The 22,536-nt window shown below is 37.3% G+C and overlaps 2 protein-coding genes across 2 annotated transcripts in view; one reads left to right on the top strand and one right to left on the bottom strand.

Annotated features, from left to right (window-relative positions):
- The window catches only part of LOC140146209 (uncharacterized), a 50,646-nt gene extending 33,511 nt beyond the window's left edge, over positions 1-17,135 (bottom strand). Inside the window, exons 1-12 of the mRNA XM_072167990.1 lie at positions 16,976-17,135; positions 12,328-12,570; positions 11,334-11,406; positions 9,950-10,132; positions 8,200-8,282; positions 7,405-7,511; positions 6,536-6,664; positions 5,907-5,990; positions 4,554-4,666; positions 3,684-3,783; positions 2,626-2,685; positions 627-742 (exon numbers count right to left, since the gene is read on the bottom strand). Coding sequence (XP_072024091.1) covers positions 627-742; positions 2,626-2,685; positions 3,684-3,783; positions 4,554-4,666; positions 5,907-5,990; positions 6,536-6,664; positions 7,405-7,511; positions 8,200-8,282; positions 9,950-10,132; positions 11,334-11,406; positions 12,328-12,565 — 1,286 coding nt within the window. The 5' untranslated portion in view covers positions 12,566-12,570; positions 16,976-17,135. The remainder of the gene's footprint in view (positions 1-626; positions 743-2,625; positions 2,686-3,683; positions 3,784-4,553; positions 4,667-5,906; positions 5,991-6,535; positions 6,665-7,404; positions 7,512-8,199; positions 8,283-9,949; positions 10,133-11,333; positions 11,407-12,327; positions 12,571-16,975) is intronic.
- A 63-nt stretch (positions 17,136-17,198) lies between these two features.
- Positions 17,199-22,536, top strand: part of LOC140146208 (translation initiation factor eIF2B subunit gamma-like) — a 29,295-nt gene continuing 23,957 nt past the window's right edge. The window contains 1 exon segment of the mRNA XM_072167989.1: positions 17,199-17,311. The gene's annotated coding sequence lies outside the window, so the exon portion shown is untranslated.

Here is a 22,536-nt window from a genome sequence, read left to right as displayed (position 1 = left end):
AATAGGTGTGGCCGACAATAGAAAACATTACTTTACTCAAGAGGGCACTCAAGTGAAATGGATGGAGTCAATTTGACTTGTATTGGTCTTGCTTTGAGCTTGCTTTGGGGTGTTTCAGCTTATTTTGATCCTACTTTTGAAGGTTTTGGTTTTACTTTTGAGTGTTTGAGTCAGCCAATTCTAATTTCCCGTTCAAACTGTAAGATTCGAAGAAGGATGATTTTTCTAATTTAAGACAGGTGTGTTAGCAGCCGGGGGGGGTTCTCAGTACAAATGACCATACGGGGACGTGCCGTAAATATGGGTAGCATTTTCAGCCTTTTGGTATATCAATGACCCCTTTTTCAAGGCCTATTTTGGTATATAAATGGGTCCTTTTTTCAGAAAATAGCCCAATTTTTCCTTAATCTAGCCAAAATTTTCAAAATTTTCCCAAAATTTTCCTAAAATTTGTAAAAACTAAGACAATTTGGGTTAAATTTTGCCGAAAATTTTTACTTTTGGTATATAAATGGGTCCAAATTTCTTGAAAAATTGGTATATTTATGGGTCCACTTTCAAATTCTCAGCGGCACGTCCCTACCAAAACCAAACTTGAGTACTTCCGGGTTAGCAGTGTATCTTACCAGTCCAAGATGCACCACAATTCTGTCATTTGATTTTGTAATGCTGTACCACTCAGACCATATCTTCTCAAAGTATTCACCTTTTTGAGTGCTTCAGTAATCTGGGAACTAGGAGCCTGCAGACAACAAATATATAAAGTATGATTTAATTCAATCTCTTCATATATGGTATACACAGTCTGATAAATAACAAAGTCTAGCAATGACAGATCTCTTGATATTAACTACAGAGTAATGCACTATGTATTTAAGGGGGAGGGGGTAATTCCTGGGGGGTTCTTAATGGAAATGAGGGATTTGCGGTGCAGTTTCAAGTCATTCTGGGTGTATTTTATATTGAAAGCCCTCAATTTCATAAAAATTTGGTTTAAGACAGGGTGTTTTTTCACAATTTTCTCAAAAAAAGGGAAAATTTTAAGTTGTTTTTAGCCAAATTTGCACAATTTTTCCAAAAGTTCTGAGTACAGAAAAGTACTACAAGACAAGAAAAAAAATGTTTTGTGGTCTTCCACATATCATCTGGGTAGGAGCAGGCAGGTGGTAAAACCTTTTTTCGTAATTTTCATAGTCCGAACTGTATGGAACTTATCAATGAAGCCTATGCGAATATGCATATTGCACTATTACATCACTGAATTCTTGTTTTAAACCAATTTACAAGTCTGAACTGACTCTGACAGTACTAAATTAGAGAGACGACACTCTAATCTGCTCGCAAAAGTGAGGACAGTGTAACAGCGGGACCTTGTGTAAGAGCCTGTGATACGTGTAGACAAAAGAAGGTGATCATGAATACTAATGAGCTAGGATGTGATATGCCCATATTAGGCTGTCCACGGGTAGATATCTGATCTGTGAGTGGTACAAAAAGGTGATTGTTAGGAAATTATTCCACAGAGGACACCCTATAGTATAGAACACACAGTTCACTGTTCATCATGTACACAGATTTGACTGGTGGTACAGAAGACACAATCCTATTTTATCATGATACTACAATAAGGTGACTCCAAATCGGTATAGGCAGTTTGTACAGAGTGCAGTGGACCAGACTGACTGTTTTAAAATCTTAAAAATCATAATTTAAAATGCAAAAACTCTTAAAAGAAAAAATGGAATTCTGGAATTTCAAAAATAAGTAGTTATTCTTTGTACAGTATAGACAATAAAAAAACTACTTTTTTTCTAGTTTTAAAACTTTGGTGCAGGGAGTGGAGGACAACCAAACATTTTTGTTGTTGCTTATAACTAGTATAGAAATGTTATATTTTGAGCAAAATCATCAATAAAACAACTATGATGCCCTGTATATATATTTCATGATTAAGAAGGATCATTCTACTGTAAAGTATGAAATGGGTTGTTCCATTTGAAATCCACACTTCCCTGTGGAAGATTTTGGAAAAGGGGAGTAGGTATTGGCACATTTATCAACTCTACCCTCTGTGGCAGATTCAGGATGAATCTTCCTCAGAGGGTGTATGAAATTCAAATGGAGCTGCATAATGTGTTCATTCCATTTGAAATTCATACTCTCCCTGTGGAAGATATTTTTAAAATCTTCCACAGGGTAGTGGAATAGCCCGATATTCAAGTGAGTGACATGGAGTCACAAAATGTTCAAGCTTCAATTTTGTCTACATGCCTTTATTGAAAATGTATCAATTTCGCAAAATTTACATTCAACATAAATTAGCTCTTTTCAAATCACAAAAATTTAGTGCCGTGAAAAATATTGTGCTTTACTGTATACCTATTTAAAAGAATGTAAACCAAATCCTGTGTGTGAAGAGGTCACACTGGGCTATTCTACTTGAAATCCACACACCCCCTATTGAAGGCATGCCATTAATCTTCCAAACATACAGGGAGTGTGAATTCAAATAGGGTTACATGTACCTGAATGGATAATTCCATTTGATCTACATCCCCTGTGTGGGAGATTAAAGGTCATGACTTCCATGAGGCTGTATGGATTTCAACTGGAATAGCAAAATACCTTGATTTTATGGACTTCATCCACAAATACAGCTGACCATGGAACCCTGTGTATCTCATCCTGAAAAGGAAACAAATATAACAATAACAACATATTAAAATATAACAATTAATGCTCTGCATGCTAGCCATAGCTACAACATAAAAAGTCCAAGTTTTGAGAATTTTTTTAAAAACTTCAAGAGCTCTCACAAGAACCACTAAACCAATACTAGGCTTGTTTGTACTCATTTTAATGCATTTTTCATGCTGTTTCCAAATATGGTCCTGAAAATTTACAATTCTTAAATTGCAGATCTATTTGAAACAACCAAAGAAACACAACGGAGCAAAAAAATAAAGAAACAACAGCCATCATGGCTAAGGCATCATCAAATTACACTGACAGAAGACACATCAGCCAGAAAACAGCCATGGCAGAATATTGATAATTTGATCCCTATTTTATGAAACATGTGTGCTGAAAGGGGCACAAACAGGTGAAGTAAACAGGGGCCCTGATTAGGGAACAGGCACCTTTGGTCACCTGAGCATGAGCATTGTGTGGACTGTGGACACCCAAGACTTTGGCATCAAAGGCATGAATTCAAGTTGAACATATGCTTTTGTGCTTACCTTGACCAGGGCTCCAAAGATTTTTGATCTATGAAATCCTGCACCCAAAAATTAGCATTTCTCCATGCAGTGGATAACGTCTATTTTGTTTATACAATCAGTTTTCGAAGATCCTTAAATCAAACAATTTTACATCAATTGGTTTGACATCAACTGGCAAATCCCCATGAAATTTTCCATCCCCCACAAAATTAATCATTTTCCTTCTGAGTTTTCTTTAAGGTTTTCCTGAGGGAGTAAAAAACTCCATATCTATTTTTTCCCTTTCATGTTTAACATAATATTTAAAGATCATTTGAGTGGGTAAAGTGGGTAGCTGAAGGGGTAAAAAAGCCCCACTTTTAAGCGTAAAAAACCCTGTATTTTATATACAATAAGTCTGCAATTTGCCAGTTTTTCCCCCTGCAAATCATTTGGCCCTGGGAATCAAGAACTGCACCTTACCAAGTATATTCTGTATGTCTCATACGTTGTTAGTACTACATCCAGTTTTCCTCGCATCGCTTTCAACAAAGTTTCTCCTCTCTCCTTGCCATGGTATTTCCTGTATATGCGGACAAACAAAAAAGACAAACAAGTAAGATAAAAAGAAAGTGTGCTGAGAATTGGTTAAAGCCATAATGGGCTATTCCATTTAAAATCCACACTCCCTCTGTGGAAGATTTGGGAAATATCTTCCGCAGAGGGAGTATGAATTTCAAATGGAATGAACACAATAGACAGCTCCATTTGAATTCCATACACCCTCTGAGAACAATTCAACCTGAATTTTTCACAGAGGGAGGGTGAGTTTCAAAAGGAGCTGCCTAGTGTGTTCATTCCATTTGAAATTTATACTTCTCTGGATGTGGAGGATATTTCCAAAATCTTCCACAAGGGTAGTGTGGATTTAAATGGAATAGCCCAATGTACGATCATATAATATGAAATTGGATAATTTTTTTTCAAACCTGATTTTTAGCATAATGTAATGTTTACACAAGTCCCAACTTCTACTTTAAATAGAATCAGCCAAATTTGTTGTGTTTGTAAGTCAACAGAGCAAAGTTCTGCTCTGTTTTCAGGCGCGGAGTCAATCACCAAGAAATCAATAGGTGATTGGATGACCAGTTCACAGTAGCAGTCTTCATTCAGTGTTGATAAAGATAACAGAGTGGTTATCGAAACGTACACAGTAAGTGCAATTTATTGGATCAGAAACAAGAACCTTTTGATTAACTTTATTCTACCGATCCTGATGAATTTGTTCAACCATGATCAAAGTATAGTCTTATATCTCTTCTACAAACAAAAAATCAAATAAAAGTTTCTTACCCCGCTGTGCAATATGTCCATGTTTCAAACTCATCCAGCCAGTTATATAACACTGCATTGGGACAGATGATCAGGTAGACGTCTGTTGACTGGGTCTTGCTGCATTTCAATTGCTACAAAAATACACACAAAAAAACCCCAGAAATAGTGGAACACATTATAGTCGTCTCAATTAAACCTCAATCATAATCTTCGGGTGTATTACATACTGACAGATCTGAACAATATGGTTAAATTCATAGTGCAATGAGATGTTAAGATTTCACGAAAATAGTGACAGATAACTTGGGCAATCTATTACCTATGTGAGATGTTTTTTGTTTTGTTTTTTGAGAATTGTATAACATTTCAACTTTTTGAAAATATCTTTCAAAGGTTTACTTTAAATAAACACATGCATTGCTGAACATTATTGGCAAGTTTATAATCTATGCCCAATACAATATTTAGACCTATTCAACGTTTTCACAATATCCATTTCTTGACAAATTTGTCCGGATTTGACAGCCGTCACTATGTAATAAACCAGACAACATGTATAACCACTCATCACATAACACTACCCCTAAACCCAACCATAAGTCCAATTCTAAACCCTATCCATACCAGCCTAATATCATGCAAACAAGAAGAGGCTCACACATCATAATTCCTTGACTGTCTTTTACAACAAATTTGATGATTGAATGCAAGAAGCCAGAGATAAAGAAACTTTTATTAAACAGGGCTAAAAACACTTTTCACAAGGTCATATACCTTAAAATTAATCCTGTCCATCAAAATGAACCAAAATTACACACAGGATTACTTCAATACTCTACTCTAAACACATGTCAGTAACCAAGCAGTTGCCCAACTGACACAACAGCAAAATGCACTGACACGGAACAGCCTCCCGGATCACATACCACAGCCCATTTGATGTGTGTGTAAAGCAATTGTAGCGGCAATGTGGACTTTCATGTCTCAGCATTGCTTCACAAAAAAAAGTAATACTCATACCCTAGTAACCCTACAAATATAAACACACCCCGTGCACCCCAACACTCTCTCACAAATACCTACATTTGTTTTGACTTATTCACAAGTCTTAAACTTGTTGCCAAAATTTCCAGGCTGTGACATGTGATACAGCAAGCAGTTCCATGCCAGTGCATTTTTCTAGTGTGTCCATAAAGTATCTATTTGGATATAGTGACATGCTAGAGTAGAGTATTTAAGTAATCCTGTGTGTAATACCATGTGAAAAATGATAAGTTTCTTTTTGAGCCCAGTTTATAAGTGGTTGTTGTGTGTTACGCACTTATGACCTTTCTGTATTTAACTGATATGAATTGGGTCTTCTGCTCCTACCTTTTGCAGGAATTCTGGAAGTCTTCGTTGACAGTCTTCTTTTGTTCCAGTCTTACCCAGAACAGCACACAAGAAAGCTATAACCTACATAAATTTCAGATACAAATTAACAATTATTAGACATGTTAGAGGGAGATGTGATATATCATATGAAATATGACAATTCAGGGAAAGGGGAATTGTTAACCCCCTCAGCACTACCTGCCGATCTAACGTTGCCTCTGATTGGTCAATTACATGATATCTTCACTTTAATCACCAATCAGAATGGAGCTTTGCAAATAATTCACCCCATTTTTTTTTTGCGTGGTGAAATTATTCTAACAATATTGCTGATTGGACCAATTGATAATGAAAACTTCATTTTGGCCAATCGGCAGGTAGTTCTCGTGGGGGTACCGAAACAATGTTTTTTTGACCATATACTTATAAATATAAGACAAGTGATATACTGTAAAGCATGATATTTTCATGGCATTCACTGCATTTTTAAAACAAAACTCAAAACTTGTTGTCTGCAGTAAACATCCGTATGGAGAGAGATAATTAGGCCAAGGGAGATGGATAAGATAAAACAAAATGTTAATTTTCAGTATAGCAGTATGCATTTTAATCATTTGTTTCCGTACCTGGACTGTTTTTCCTAAGCCCATGTCATCCCCCAAGATAGCGCCCTCATTCTTGACGAAATGCTGGTACAGGAATTTCACTCCCTCCCTCTGGTAATCTCTGAGGTACCTGTTGATTGTGGCTGGTATCTGTAGAGATAAAAAACACTCCATTAGGCTATTCCAGTTGAAATCCATACACCCCCTATGGAAGGCACAGGGAGTGTAGGTTTCCAATGGAGTCATCCATTCAGGTAATCCCATTAGAAATTCACACTCCCTGTGTGGAAGATGCATGATATGAAGTACATAACGCTTATTAAGCCACTTGCAGTTCAATTATGCACTATATGCGGGAGAGCCTCGAACTGGCAGCATACATGAAAGGAAGAATTACGTAACCTTACACAGAATGTTATATGACTGGTTCAATTCCCATTCATGTATGCTGCCAGTTCGAGGCTCTCCCGCACATAGTGCATAATGGCGAACTGCAAGTGGCTAATACATGTGAACAACATCAATATACAAATAAAAAGTCTTGAGGTCATGGCACCTCTGATTCAGTCTTTCAAATGCCGAGTGCACAGTGGCAGCACCAGGAATTTTTTCAGGGGGGGAGGGGGTGCATGGAGGTAAGAGCTGTGACTGGGGGATTTCCCCCATGGTGCCGCCACTGTGAGTGTTAGTGCATGAACACCGTCTAGCCAATTCATGATCTAACAGAGTGTTTCCTATTACTAACTATACTCCCATGGTCATGGATTTGAGAGTATAGCTGAATGCCTGGTTGGAATACTGTAGTCAATATACTTAGGTTGCCTACTGGCATGGGTGAAACTTATTTCTGGCAGTTTGAAAAAAAAAATATTAATCTATACTTTCCATACCTGTACCACTGGCTCTTTATCTGGTTCTGACAGCAACAAAGGAACTTTGGGTCCAACATTCGAAGAGTGTGGAAAGTATGGACGCTCTAGCTCCATACTGCTGAAACCTATGGTAATAGGAAAAACAAAACAAGCGATGATGCTACGAATACGATCTACCATATTTTGTTGGAGCATCCTCGTAGAACATCCTACTACATGCTATACTATACTTTTGGCGGGGGATTGGGGGGTTGACCCCCCAAAAGTGAGTTGTTTTGCTAACTCAACCCCCCCCCCCCCCCACAGTACTTTTTAGTGTTAACCTGAGTAATACATTTACCACTTAACCCCCTGGACACTACTGGTCATCTAACAACATTTCTGATTGGTTGATAACTTGAAATGCCCATTTCAATTGACAATTATGACTATAGGCTTAAACTATTTATGGTTAAACTTGCATTTGTAGATGATCTTATTAATACCCTCCTTGATTGGTTCAATATTGGACACTGTCATGCAAAGCTTTTGCGCAGTGTGATCATTGTAAATATCCTGGGGTGTCAAAGTATTTTACATGTTCAGTGGCAAATCAGGGTCAATTGTTTGAGGGGGCAAAGACAAGTATATCGGTGGTGGGCATCATTGACAAATTTTAATTGTATAATATTTTAGCCCAAAATTGAGGTGAAATTTTGTGTTTACCATCAGGTCAATTTTCAATTTTACACAATTTTTTTCACAAAATTAAGATGAAATTTTGTGTTTATCTGGCCCATTTTCAATTTTACACGGGGTTACAAGCTGCCATACCTTCATTTCTATCTGGTGAGATACTGCAAGGTGCCCTGGTTGAAGAAGATGCACTGTAGATGTGCTGGTTGCTTGTTAGCCTACTGAAAAATAAAAATCATATAATGTCAATTTTAATCAATGTTGGCATTTTACAGCGCCTTTCACATATGTGATGCGATCATGCATATTTTATGGTTTTAACTATAATCCTCTTCAGTCATGCAACCCTACGCAGAAGAGGTTAATTCTTGAATTGTAATTGATGTGTTCAGATTTTAATTGATTAAGGAAGCGATATGGATTCGCAAGAGAGGGGACAGCACCATGAACAGAGACAAGGGCAAGTTCATTCTCAGTCACATCTTTGATCCTCTACTCAAGACCAACACTGGCGATAGGCATACCACTTCCGGGAAAATCAAAACATCTGGTCGAGTTTATCGCTCCAAGCAGATGGATCAATAACATCATTTCTGGCAAAACTGTCAGCAGAAAAACACAAGTTTTTCATTTGGTCTTGACAAATGAACTCAAAATAGCTGTTTAATTTATTATATCAAGAGCCACAAGACCTATGAGATGAAATGTTCATGCAACAAAAAATTAATTGAACAGAATAAAACGATACTATAAAGTAGAACATTGACTGCGTAAGCAACGCCAGATCTATTTTATGACTGAGACCCAGCCTCTCGTAATCCTATAAAGACAGTGTATGTCAACTTCGCTTCCTCAAGAGATATCCTGAGGATGCCAGTGGAGGATCTCTGTAGAAAATATGCTCTTTATGTTCTACCACACTGCAACAGGACACACTAACATCACCTGGTTAATAATTACATTGTGCAGCAGAGACACTAATATCAATACCGGGATATCGATACACGTGAATGTGTTATGCACGATTTGATATACAGACGATTAATCTTTGGATACCGGGGTAGAAAATGATAAATATCCCCTGTAATTGATGCCGCTTTTGATGCTCGCACTTGAATATATGAGTTGAAAGGATGTGATAGTCGTTAGCTTGCGTATTGAGAAAGAACCATGCGTATTGAGCTCAAAAACTGACAAAAATTCTGATTTTATATGTGCCGAACTATAGCGCAGCATAGGCCACTGGTGGAGGCAGTCTAAAAGTAGATGACCTCATGGCGTATACCATGCTCACTGACATTTACAAAGGATCAGTCACCAGACTATTGTCAATAGCCTTAGTCGGATGTCCCTCGGCCCATTATGCGTCTAAAAACTGTTAAACAGGTTGGAACAAAATGGCCATGCATGGCTGTGGATTCAACCTACCATGGTGATTTCTGCCATGAAGATATCGGGGCGATGACACTGTGCAGGAGACTAGGAGAAAATTGTAGATACCTGCTCCACAGTCAAATGAAATGAATGAAAGTAGGGAATAAAAGGGTGTGCCAGTAATCACTCAGAACTGAACCTTTTTGTGGTACTCACCAGTCAGGCTTGTCTTCTGTGTAAAAGGGGTGGGGCTCATGCCTAATCATGTTCACTAGAGTATAAAATCATTACCGTACCTCCACCTTTTTCTCACAAAATAGGGGGAAATATCTGGTCTGGTGGTGTTAAGAACCTACTACCTATTGCCAAGTGGCTATGGTGCAGGTGCAACCAGAATTCCTGGCAAGACTTCAATTCCAAGGCAGAATTCCTTTTCCTGTATCTTTCTATAAAAAAAAAATGTGTCAAAACTGTCTGTGAAACAGTATGAAGAATTGCTTTACAATGTACTTACCTTGTACTGTTGCTAGGTGTGTGTGCCTGGCTGGTTTCCTTGATTTCTCCACCAACAGCCACAGCATACTTGCGTTTTTGTGTTGTCTTGCCAGTTGACCGAGAGCCGCATGAAGACTGGGGACTTGTGAGTGTGACACTGATAGCTGGTGGTTCATTATCAAGAAGATCTGAAAATTTTTCCCTGTAATAAAACAAAAACAAAATTAATTGTACTTTTCTTTTGCTATGTTGATCTTGTATAATGTACACACCATTGCAAATTTGAAAAAAATATTTGCTATGTTGAAGTATAAGGTTCGCTAAATCAAATAAAAATAAGGTCCGCTATGTCGAATATAAATAAGGCTCACTATGTCAACAGTCCGCTATGCCAAATTTGAAATAAAGTTTGCTTTGTCAAATATGACAAATGGTTTATTATGTCGAATATGAAATGAGCTATTTGAAATCCATACACCCCCTACAGAAAAGGACCTTAATCTCTCACTTTGACAGGTGGAGTAGATTTCAAATAAAATCAACCATTCAGGTAACTCCATTTGAAATTCACACTCCCTGTGTGAAAGATTAAGGTCAATGTCTTAAGGGGTATAGCCCAACAGGCTAAGCCAGGTTTTTATGGAAAGGCTTATAGGGCTAGTGTATGGTAAGTGTTAGGGTTAGTTAAGATTGGGGTTAAGGATATGGTTAGATTCAACATAGCATCCTAATGTCATATTCAGCATGGCAAATTGAATCACCTTATTTATATTTGACATAGCGGACCTTCGACATAGCATAGCGGACCTTCGACAATATAGTTGCAACTGTAAAATCTACCACTGCAAAATAATTTCCCATGGTTGCCTGTTTCACCTCAGCATGTGCTTCTACTTCTGCTTCAGTACTGTACACAATGCCCTTTTGGGCTATCTCGGTACAGATGTTGCATTCTTGTATATTAACTTTTTTGCAAAAAGAATTGGTTTATTTTAATAAAATTTCACAGCATATAGCTGAATTGAACATTTTTTCCCCAAAATGTTAGCATGCATACATATGAACATACATACTTTAAATTACAAAAATGCAAAAATCAGATTCTGGATAATTTTTCAAACATTTTCTGATCAAGTAAATAAGGCCTAAAAAATTGTTTGATTGGCGTAACCTGACCGACCCTAAAGTAGGCCCGACCCTGACTTTTTTTTTGTAAAAGAAAAAAAAAATTATAATAAAAATTTAATTAAATCAAATTTTAAAAAAAGAAGAAGAAACAAGTTCTGAGGCCTTTATCAAATGCAATTTACAGCTTTAAAAAAAAATCCTACCTACCCTATTTTTTTTTATGTTACACCAATCAAACTATTTTTTAAGCCTAAATTATGATATTTAAGCCATACCTTAGTCTGTCTTGTTCAGGCATATATCTGAGAGGACTTGTGAAGCTTGTATTGTCACTGCTGCAACTTGATGCTATTGGAATGAAAAAAAAAAAAAAGATATCTTACGCTTCTCCTAATGCAATTCTCTCATTTCAATTTTCTGTGTAACATGATGTGCTGTATGTATAGTGCAGCATGGGTCGATAGTAATGAAATGTACCTCAATGAAAAGAGCACACATCCAGATCTTGCAAAATATATATGTATATTTCTTGACCAAGGGTGAAAATAATTGGAGATAAAAGCTGTTTAATTGGCCCACAAAAACTCTGAAATGGCCCCTGGTTCCATCTGAATTTTAGTTGATCAGGGTACACTTTTCTCATAAAACTGGCCTGCTGGATAGTGAACCTATCAAATTCAAAGCAACTAGCAGATCTTTATTTTGATTGGCCCCTTGGTGATTAGAATTTGTTGAATCAGGTGCCATTTTTATGTAAAAGTAGCCCCTGGTCCATCACTCCTTATTTTCATCCCTGGTATATAAAGTGGCTCATCATGGCTCATCCAAAGTGGCCTATAGTTCACTCCAAATCTTGGTGAACCAGGGGCCATTTTTTATGCCAGGGATGAAAATAAAGAATGATGGACCAGGGGCTACTTTTCCATGAGGGCCCTGGTTCAAGCTCTTTTATTTTCACCATTGTTTGACTATCTACTAGTATCATTTGTTGAAATGGGTTGATTAAAAGCTGGTTATTATATGGGCTATTCCATTTAAAATCCACACTACATGTACCCCTGTGGAAGATTTTGGAAATATCTTCCACAAGGGGAGTATGTTTTTCAAGTGTAATTGGTCATCATTTTGAAACCCATACTCCGTCTGTATTATGGCTTTACCCATATCTTCCACAACTGGAGTGAGTATTTCAAATGGAAGTTACCCAAATGTTGAAGCCTATGAGTATGACTAGCATATATGTAGAGCATTATGGCTTTTGATCCTTACCAGAAGTCCTTGTACCAGTTGTAGACTTGCCAGTGCCACTCCTATGTTGTCTCCTCACAGTGCGCTCCTTGATACGGACAAGATCTACTGTCTCATTGTCTTCTGATGTGTAGCCACTAAATTTCACTGTTGCCCTCCGGTTGCCTTGACAATCTGTTGCTATGGAAACAATGGTGGCTCTGTAGTACTGGTCATCTTCAGAGAATGGGGCCATACATTTGTCTCCAGTTGACCACATGATGGCTGGAAATAATAAGATATATTTCAAATGAATTTGTGATGAAGTAAATTATTTTAAGAGTATTTTCCTTTTCATGCTTGCAATTATTGATTAAGGCCATATTATCAGATATGTCCCCTTTTAATTTTGAGCTGAACAACTAAGGTCAAGCAAAGTAATTTACTACCAGAGCTATATAGCTTGGATTTTGACAAAACTACAGCAGGGCATGTTAGTTTTAAATTTAAATTTAAATTTAAATTAAGGTATCCATAACAATCATGTGAAAAACAGAATTTTGACAAATACAAGGGGCAGAGGCAGACAGGGTTTAATTCTGCTTAAAACCGGGCAACGTTATTTCTATAGATCTGCTGCGCATTCAAATTGCATTGTATTGCATCGTAATTTCATTTGTGTCTATGCTAATTATGTTTACACAACATGAACTCACATGTTTTCAAGCAAATTCTCCGATAATAGGTGATCAAAAGCGATCAGAATGTTACAAAAGTACAGATCGCATTCAGCTTACTTCATATGAGATGATCTTTGGAAAAATACGGCATAATTTGTCTTGGTGTTTGCGGAATGCCATGCAGTAAAATATTACATGTTGCGGCAATTCATGATTGACAACTAACAATCGGCGTGTCCTTCGTATCCTCCACTGTCAATTTCTTATCCACTCACTAATCCTCACAAAAGCTTTGTGTTGATTACGTAATGTGTGAGGCAAATTGCAATAAGTACAATGAAATAATGAGTAGGCCGGGCTCCGAGGCGGATTTCTTCTTCATCTTACGTGATAAGAATTGTTCTCCAAAAACCCCGAAGCTTGTCGTTTGGAGCTCTAGCTGAAATACAGCAAGATAATGTAAGATAGTAAATGTAAACCGGTAGTTTAGCTAGAGTATCTCGAGCTAGGCAGAGGGGAGACATGTGCCCTGGACGCCACCTGGCTTTGACTTTGACTTTGAAAGAATACTCTGCAACTCCTCTGATGAGGTCACCAGCAGAGGGTAGTGGGTGCGCACGAGGGTTTGCTAGTTCTTTTTTGCTGAGGTCTCTCTGAGATATGCTGTAACTTGAGTCTTGAATGTGTCTGGGCTTGCTATGTTGATTATGTGTTCAGGAATATACAGGGTGTCCCAGAATGATCTGTACCGGGAAAGATGGAATTTTTTAGGTATGAAGGGCATGTTGAATGGTCATATTGTTTTGCATTTTAAGTTATACATATATTTAGCTTTCTCAGATTTTTTTAGATTTTAAAAATTTTATGTTTCTAGTAGATGTTATAGAAGATTGCGTAAAAATGGTGAATTCTAAGTTTTGACAACGCAACCTATTTTGAAAATCTGTAACATTATTAACCGTTCAGCACAAAGTTATTTAGAAAAAGTTATGCAGGTATTTTGGTTGTGCCCTGTTCATATTTCCACTTAATAGCCGATATCTATCTATTATTTATGACGTTATTGAAGCAAGCATTATATGGAATTAAGGATGTGTGGCCTAATCCCATTCTCTCTTTGGCGGTAGTTTTAAATATAGTTATTGTGGTGTGATGTCCATGTCATTTGAAATGCTTGCAGAGATCGAACTGCTTGTGGTACAGAAAAGACGGCTCCTCAATTTACTGTGCAGCAACGTGATTTCTTTCAAAAACTTACTGGCAAACCGGCAGCTATGTTGAGACGCAAAGAAGATTAATTAGACGATAGTGTATAACGTAAAGAAGTTTGACGAGCACGGAACTGTCAGGAATCGGCAGAGTGAAGCTTCAGGTGCTCGTAAGACTGTAAGAACTTGAGCGAACATTGCCGCTGTCCGGCAAGCTTTAAGGCCCAACCGGGGCCCAACCCCAACAGTAGTTGTCGCCGTTCTTCATTTAATCGTGATCGTGCCATTTTTCAAAGGTATGCGAGTCGTTTTTCATCGATTTTACATTATTGCATGCCACGCCAAAACAAATAAAGGTAGCGTGCTGAAATTAACAGAATAAGTAGGAGACATGTCCAACATTATAATGCTGGTATCAAAAATATATACACTGCCCGTCTTCTATTTTTAGTTATTTTCGCAAACACGGTACAAATCATTCTGGGACACCCTGTAGTTCCATTCAGCAATGGTACATGGAAAAAAGGACTGATTGAAGCAGTCCTTTTTGGTCTATAAAGGCTTTTGTATTCTGCAGACGGGTTGGGCGCTGGGCTGGCTGTAAGAACGTCAACGCCGGTATGGCCACCTGATCATTTACAATCTTGTTCATCATCGTCATCAAGTCTGAATTGCTTTCCTGCGAAGTTGGAGGCTGTCCCATTGCAGTTGGTTTAGCATCTTTGTAACGCTGCTGTGTGGTGAGTAGTGGTGAGTAGTCTCTACACACAAATCTCGCCGCACATCTTTGAACGGCTTCCAGCTTGGTACTTAGGTCAGCAGGGGGGGGGGACTGAATGGACCTATTCAGCATTGATTATTCAACCCTCTAGACATTTGCTGTTTGTATGTCTGTGCTGGTAGAGAAAATTAACCTTGCCAAGATATGAATAACAGGCCCTACTCTGCCATGTTTAGCTGAGTAACGATACATGTACAAAAAAAAAAAGCAAAAGTAATTAAAATGTACAACTTTATCCAAGTTTATATTTTGATGAGTGAACTGTACGGTATCTCTTTTTTTTTTGAGGCGATCGCATGTGTTTACTTCCAAAATTCCATTGCTGGCATTTTTTTCCATTGGTGTCATCATACTTCATCGATTTCTACTAGATTACGATAGCAAACTCTAGCCGTGAGGTGAATGTGAAACTATAATCTGTTATCAAATTATCAAGTAATGCTGGTTTCATACTTTTCTGCCGCTTGCCGCTATGATGATGAGGATTTTGCTTCACTGCGCAGTCGCACCAGAAACGCTAGCGGTGAGCAGCAGCAAGCCGATATTGATCATTCTGCCGCTTTGTCCAAGCGACAGCACCGCTGGGAGTTCGATTCAAGTAAACTAGGAGCGGTGCCGCTCTGACATGTCTGGCGTATGAGAACAAAATACGATTTTGGAGCGGTGCTAGCCTAAACTCACGGCAACGGTAGAAAAGCAAAAGTGGCTTTCAGAGTCATGCCGCTGCCGCTCAGATGAAGTGTCACGCCGCAGAAGGTTTGAAATCATAAAATCAGCATAAGTTGATAAGCTTACAAGTTTAGATACGTAAAAATAAAATCATGAAATTAATTCATGAATTTAAGTAGCGATGACACACAGCACACGTAAATCGGTGCTGCTATTCTGTAACATGTAAAAACTTGCTCTCGGAGAATTGCTCTAGTTCCATTAATACTTGGAATATTTTGCTAGAATTTAATGCTAGTGTAGTTAAAAGTATGTTTTAACTAAATATTAATTCAAATTTTGAATAAAAGCTTGGAAAAGTTCCATAAATAAATTGTGAATTTAGTGGTTTGAAAATCGCGATTGTTGAAATTACCACAAATGGCGACCTGTGCACATTTCCGGGTCTCGCATTGCATTGTGGGGGTAAAGCATCGGAAATAATCTAGAAACGTTATCGTAAGCAATATATTCCCCAAAATGACAAAAAAATGGTGAAAAAAGCTTTAAAATTAGCCAAATGGCTTGGAATTGTGCCATTTTTAGTGTAATTTTTACTTATTTTTTGACTTTGTGAGCCATTTTTAAGCTTAACCCCCCTGATGATCTTTGATGATTGTGATTTTTAGACATATTGGAAGGTCCTCTTTGCAATGATATCAAACACATGGGGCTAGGGCATTACGCATTTTGCCGCAAGTAGGGATAATGTGGGCAGGTTGAGAGCATTTTGAAGGCTTTTTACAGATTTTACACAGTGCTCTATGGGATAAGTATAGTGTAGACATAGCCTATGAACTTAAACACACCTTGTATGCTAATTATAAGATAAAGATGGCATTAATTAAATATTTCAATTTTAAATCATTTATTAATTTTATAATTACATTAAATAAATAGTTTTCTTCTTCTAGAAGACTAGATAATTATTTTTAAAATCATAAAATAACGAACAATAAAGGAATTTCCCAGTACAAAAATTGCATATAGTGAATTCGCTTAATTAGCAATTAATTAGCATATTTAATCAAGATTAATACCTTAAACATCTTTATTTAGGGTTATTTCATGTAAACATTAAACAAACTTAGCTAAAAAATACAATTTGACCTTAATTTTTATAAAATTAGTAAAATACTTACTCGACAGACAAATTCGTTAACTTTGAATATTTAATTAGCGCTAATTAGCATACGCAGCATTAATTTTAAAATCCCGTTACTTCATTATGTCCGCAACATCATAAGCTTCAAAATGAGGGGTAACTTGATATGTCTAGCACTAATAATAATATTTAACTAATTTAAGCTTACCTAAAATTTGTGTTCCGCTTGTTTTTGAAAGGTCAGTTTTCCTTTCTCCATTTCTTGATCGGCTGCCCCAATCATCCTATGAAACTTTATTAAATCATGCACTTTATGTTCATTTTTGTACTTTGTAGACTGGTTTTTGGACAATTTTGTGGACTTAGATCAAAATTCGCAAATTGTGTTTTTGCCCTGAGATTGTGACCTTTTACAGACAGCTGTCACCAGGCTAGGATGCGCCTGTCACCCAACCAAAACAGATGGTGCAATCTACTGAAATGCTTGAAAAGATCTTGAAAACAAGAAGTTATATAATTTTTTTTATAATTTATAGAGGTTTGGGTAAGTCATAAGTGTTGTATCAAATTGTCTCAGGTCATTAATAACATATCATGATTGTACTTTTTCCGTAAGTTCAATTTCTGTGTTGTACTAAAATTAAGTTGGATCAAAATTCGGAAACCACTTCACTTAACCAGTTATTGAGTTATGCCTGGGAAATCAGACGTGGTCTAATTCTGCATAAAACCGGGCAGCCTTCTTTCTATAGATCTGCTGCGCATTCAATTGCATTGTATTGCATCGTAATTTCATTTGTGTCTATGCTAATTATGTTTACACAACATGAACTCACGTGTTTTCAAGCAAATTCGCCGATAATACTATAGGTGATCAAAAGCGATCGGCATGTTACAAAAGTAGGCCTATAGATAGCAGTTAGCTTACTTCATATGAGATGATCTTTGGAAAAATACGGCATAATTTGTCTTGGTGCTTGCGGAATGCCATGCAGTAAATATTAAAACGTTGCAGCAATTCATGATTGACAACTAACAATCAGAGTGTCCTTTGTATCCTCCACTGTCAATTTCTTATCCACTCACTAATCCTCACAAAAGCTTTGTGTTGATTACGTAATGTGTGGAGGCAAATTGCAATAAGTACAATGAAATAATGAGTAGGGCCGCTAGGGCGGGCTCCGAGGCGGGTTTCTTCTTCAACTTTATACGTAACAGTATTGTTCTCAAAAAAACCGGAAGCTTGTCGTCTGGCGCCTAGCTGAAATACAGCATTATAATGTAAGATAGTAAATGTAAACCTGTATTTTAGCTAGAGTATCTCGCGCTATGGGAAATACAACCAGACTAATACAAACACAGGCTAAGCATAGTACGACTATCATGTGAGACACCACCAAGTTCTATTCTACAAATTATTACGATTTGCGCATGCTCTAGTATATCCCATATGGTGTTGCTATTACAAGGAAATTCGATTTGTTTTGAGGTAAACCCCAGGTTTTGTTTCCAATACACTAACTTTAAAGTGTGCTGAGGCTTGTGGATCAAGGTCCAGGTGCCTGTGCGTAGCGCACTATAAATCACTGCGCTTTTTAACTTGAAATGCAATACACTAATTAGCGACCATTGCTGTTGGCTCTGGATACATTTTTACTGCATTTTTGGCGTAACGATTTTTAAATCGTAAGTTAAAATTGTGATATATTTAATTTTGAGAATTACAATTAGGCCAAGTAAAAAATAAAACATATTTCACATCCTGGTTTTCGAAAAAAAAGGAGGAAGAGGGTTTTTTTATTTTCTATTTTTTATCGCAAAATTGGTGTAAATACCCATACTTAGAGCTGTTTTAGCGTATACAAAAAGGGTCTGGAAAAAGGAGGAGGCACTTTTTTATTTGTTGTTCTGAGAGTTACAGTTTTACACCCCTCTAATGATCACAAAACCTTCCTAAAGTGTTTCTTGTATCTTAACAAGGCTATAGAAAGCATCCCAACTTCCTAGACATATTTTTTGAAAAGTTATAACTGAATTTCAAAAAATACAAATATATTTAAGGAAACCTCAAAAAAGGAAGCGGGAGGGGACGTGAAACATGTTTATTTTTTTATTTGGCCTTATATAGGAACACAAATAGCCCATTCACCTAAAATCCAGGTGCTTGTATTGAATATTCGATCACACATGTATTTCACAATGCATATGTAAACTTTCTTTATCTATGTCTACAATAGAATATATTGATTTCACCAACGGAGTATGGAGCTATGAAAAAAATATTTATAATACAGGGTGTTGACACTGTGTGATGCTTACCGATTGAGTCGCCTTCAGGGTCAGAAATTCGTAACCAAGTGCAAGAATCCTTTTGGATTCTCCCAGTGGAATTTTGCAAGAATCCATGGATTCTCGCCATATAACTTTGTAATGATATAATATTTACGAGAATCCATTTAGATTCTTGCAATTTTGTTGACAAGAATCTTTGCGAGAACGGATTCTCGGATTCTCGCCAAATTTCTGACCCTGGCCTTGATGGTGTATTTCCGATCATTTTGCAACATGGCTGAAAAATGTTTCCAAGACTCGAGTATCACCGTTAGGCATGGCCCGGTAACCTGGATAAAATTTAAGTCAATCGATCGTCCAATCCTAGTTCACCTGAGTGATCATGTGGTTTGCCGAATGAATGGAATCGGTGTCGGAACAAGGATTGTTACTTGTAAACAAATCGTTTCGCCGGCATGTTTCAAGAAATTAAATTTACGATCTTTTGATAATTAGTTATGGATCGCTTTTATTTTAACCTCTGGCATGAGAGATTGAGAATGTGGGTTAAAGATAAGCCACTCTGTGTTCTCATTTCGCAACTAAAATAGGCTTCTCATAAAGCTTAAATTTGCGGGCCAGGATGCTGGCCATCCATGTAATTGAAAGATGGCGGATATACAAAGCACCCTCACTACATTCGGGTCTGTGAGGGTGCTTGACCAGGCATATTATTGAGTTAATCATGCCAGTGCAGTCTACATCTAAAGAAATACTGGACAGGACCAATTGGTATATATCGACGTTCAGAGTAATTTCTGGTGGCATCACAAATGTCTAAAAACATCTCAACTGAGGGTGCATAATCCAAGGGTGCGCATAAAAACAGTGGCTGGTGCAAGAGAGGCTTAGTTAGGCCGAATTGGTCAAGCTGGGAGATTCATAGCGCCCTCAGCGCTTGTTGATTGAAAGACAGCCTAGGCTAATAGAAATTGGCACTACTTTCGTGGTGGTTGTTGTTGTGGACCAAATAATAGTAAAGTATCCATAAAACATCAACATGTACACTATGTATGTCCGGCACTTCGACAGGGTGATTCTTTGTTGGATTATTTGATCCAATTTGTGACCTCTTCTCATAATTTATATTACTTTCTTTTTCTCACAAGTCTGCAAACATAGAGCGCTGTATGGGCTGACAAACTATGTAAGCTTAAGCTTTATCATGTTGACAGTTTGACTGTATATCTGCTTAAATTTGCCTCTGTATTTTGCAGACTAAAACATAAAAACAAGAATACCGGTACTTATAATAAATACGAATATGAGAGTAGGCTTATATAAATTAATTTAGATGTGGCCAAGACAAACTGCTATAGAGTATCATAAAAGTCACCGGTGCTTGCAAAAGTTATGAATGAACGCTGGACAATGGTTTACTCTCGTCACATGTAGGCCTATGTATAGACCGAATAATCAGTCGATTATACATTCTATAATAGCCTATGTATATCGCCATGGTCGGGTCACATAAATTTGCATGCTTGTCGTGGGTCTACCTGGCTAAAAATCCTGGGCGTTTGCAGACCGAATGTGGCAACACCCAAAATTTATGGTCGACCTGGGAGAAACCGACTTACGATAACTTAAGTGGTCTATCCGGTGGCAATATTATTTTGGGTCGACCTGGGATTTTTTTTTCCCAGCCTGACCCAAAACGCCTTTAGTTAGGCATGATCACAAAAATTTCAACTACATTGTACATGTAGGATATTTCACATGGAAATTATTTTGTTTACAAAAGTGATTAACTTCAAAAATGAGGGGTCAACCATGTCTGTAGGTCAAAAATCAGCAAAGTTATGAGCAAGTGTCTGTTTTTAAAGAACTGCATTTTTCTGCGGCCATCGATGGGCAAAGGGGGAAAGTCTCTTTAGTATGCATGGATGACTTTAATCCCTTACACAACAATTCATTGACAATTGGTTGTGTGATAGTATACAACTAGAGTCAATAGAATCTGGGTACACAGCGAATAGCTATCTGGCAACCATATTTTGACCTTTTGACCCCAAAGTAAACATTGACCTTTGGGGTCATAAATATTTGTAACATGTTAAGAATGTCGTAAGAATCGTTACTGTTGAATTTGAGCTCGATTGGGCCAATTTTAAACATTTTTTTGCAAATTTGACGTTTTGACCTCCTTAATGACCTTTGACCCCAATATAAAAAAAACCTCATATACACCGAGAAAATGCATTGTTACACTTTAAATTAAAAAAATCTACTATGCTTAGTTATGGAGATAAAAATTCTTGAAGTTATTTAGCTTAAAACCGGAAATGACGTCTAAATGACCTTTGGCACAAATAATAAAAATACAGTGCATACATCGGGTAACACTAATGCATATATGAAGTTTATGTCACTCTACGTTTTGAGATTTAAAAAAAAAAAATTTGATGATTTTTGGTTTTTGACCGAAGCGACCCCTTAATGACCTTTGACCCCAAAACTGTAGACACCCCAAAGACCCTGGTTGGTAGCAATGCATACATGTGTGCTAATGACAACACTCTGCTATGTAATTTGTAAAAACAGTGATTTTTGAATATTTTAGCTTTCATACTGAAATGACCCCTTAATGACCTTTGACCCCTTATCTGTGAACACCCTATAGACACTGACCAAAGTCAAGTCACATGACCTAAGCATGTTACCATCACATCTGTGGAAGAAGAGGTATTTTAGAGTAAAAATTTTTGCCATTGTGAACAGGTCAAAGGTCAAATAGAGTTCAATGTCATGTCACATGTGCGGACATGATTAGTGGTGTTTGTGACCAAGTATGGTTAAAATCGGTCAAAGCATAACAGAGCTATGGCGAAACGTGGGAAGTCACACAAAATGTCACGTTTTGCCAGAAAGAAGAAGAAAAATCATGTTTTTGACCATTGTAGCTAGGTCAAAGGTCACAGCCAGGTCAAAGTCAAATGGAAGTTTTGGACTAGCCCAGTGGTCATTTGGGTCAAGTATGGTTGAAATCTGCCAATGCCTTGCGGAGCTAGAGCTTGTTGCCAGAAAGAAAGAAGAAAGAAAGAAAGAATTGGCAAAGACAGAACACAGCGAATTTGCAAATTAAGCTGTGTAAATATTAAAGGGCATTTCGTGATCCACAGCCTCATCCCCCACTTTTCTCAAAAAAAGTTGAGATTTTTATATCACTGGAAACCTCTGGCTACATAATGTTTATACATGTACAAAATATTTCTTGCAGATTAATTCGTTTTGCAAAGATATCGTGAAATTTGAATTTCGTTCTGGTGCACCAGAACGAAATTACAACGCATTGTCTATATGGAGCAGTGTAATACACATAATCATGCATAACTCGCAAACGCAAAATCGGAATCAACTGAAATTTTGGGGATAGGCTTTTTTCGTGGATATGTACTGAAAAATGTCATAAAAAGAGGATGCTAGGATCACGAAATA

This window comes from Amphiura filiformis, chromosome 2 (assembly GCF_039555335.1).
Source record: "Amphiura filiformis chromosome 2, Afil_fr2py, whole genome shotgun sequence".
Taxonomy (NCBI): Eukaryota; Metazoa; Echinodermata; class Ophiuroidea; order Amphilepidida; family Amphiuridae; genus Amphiura; species Amphiura filiformis.
This window is presented reverse-complemented; position numbering and strand designations above follow the sequence as displayed.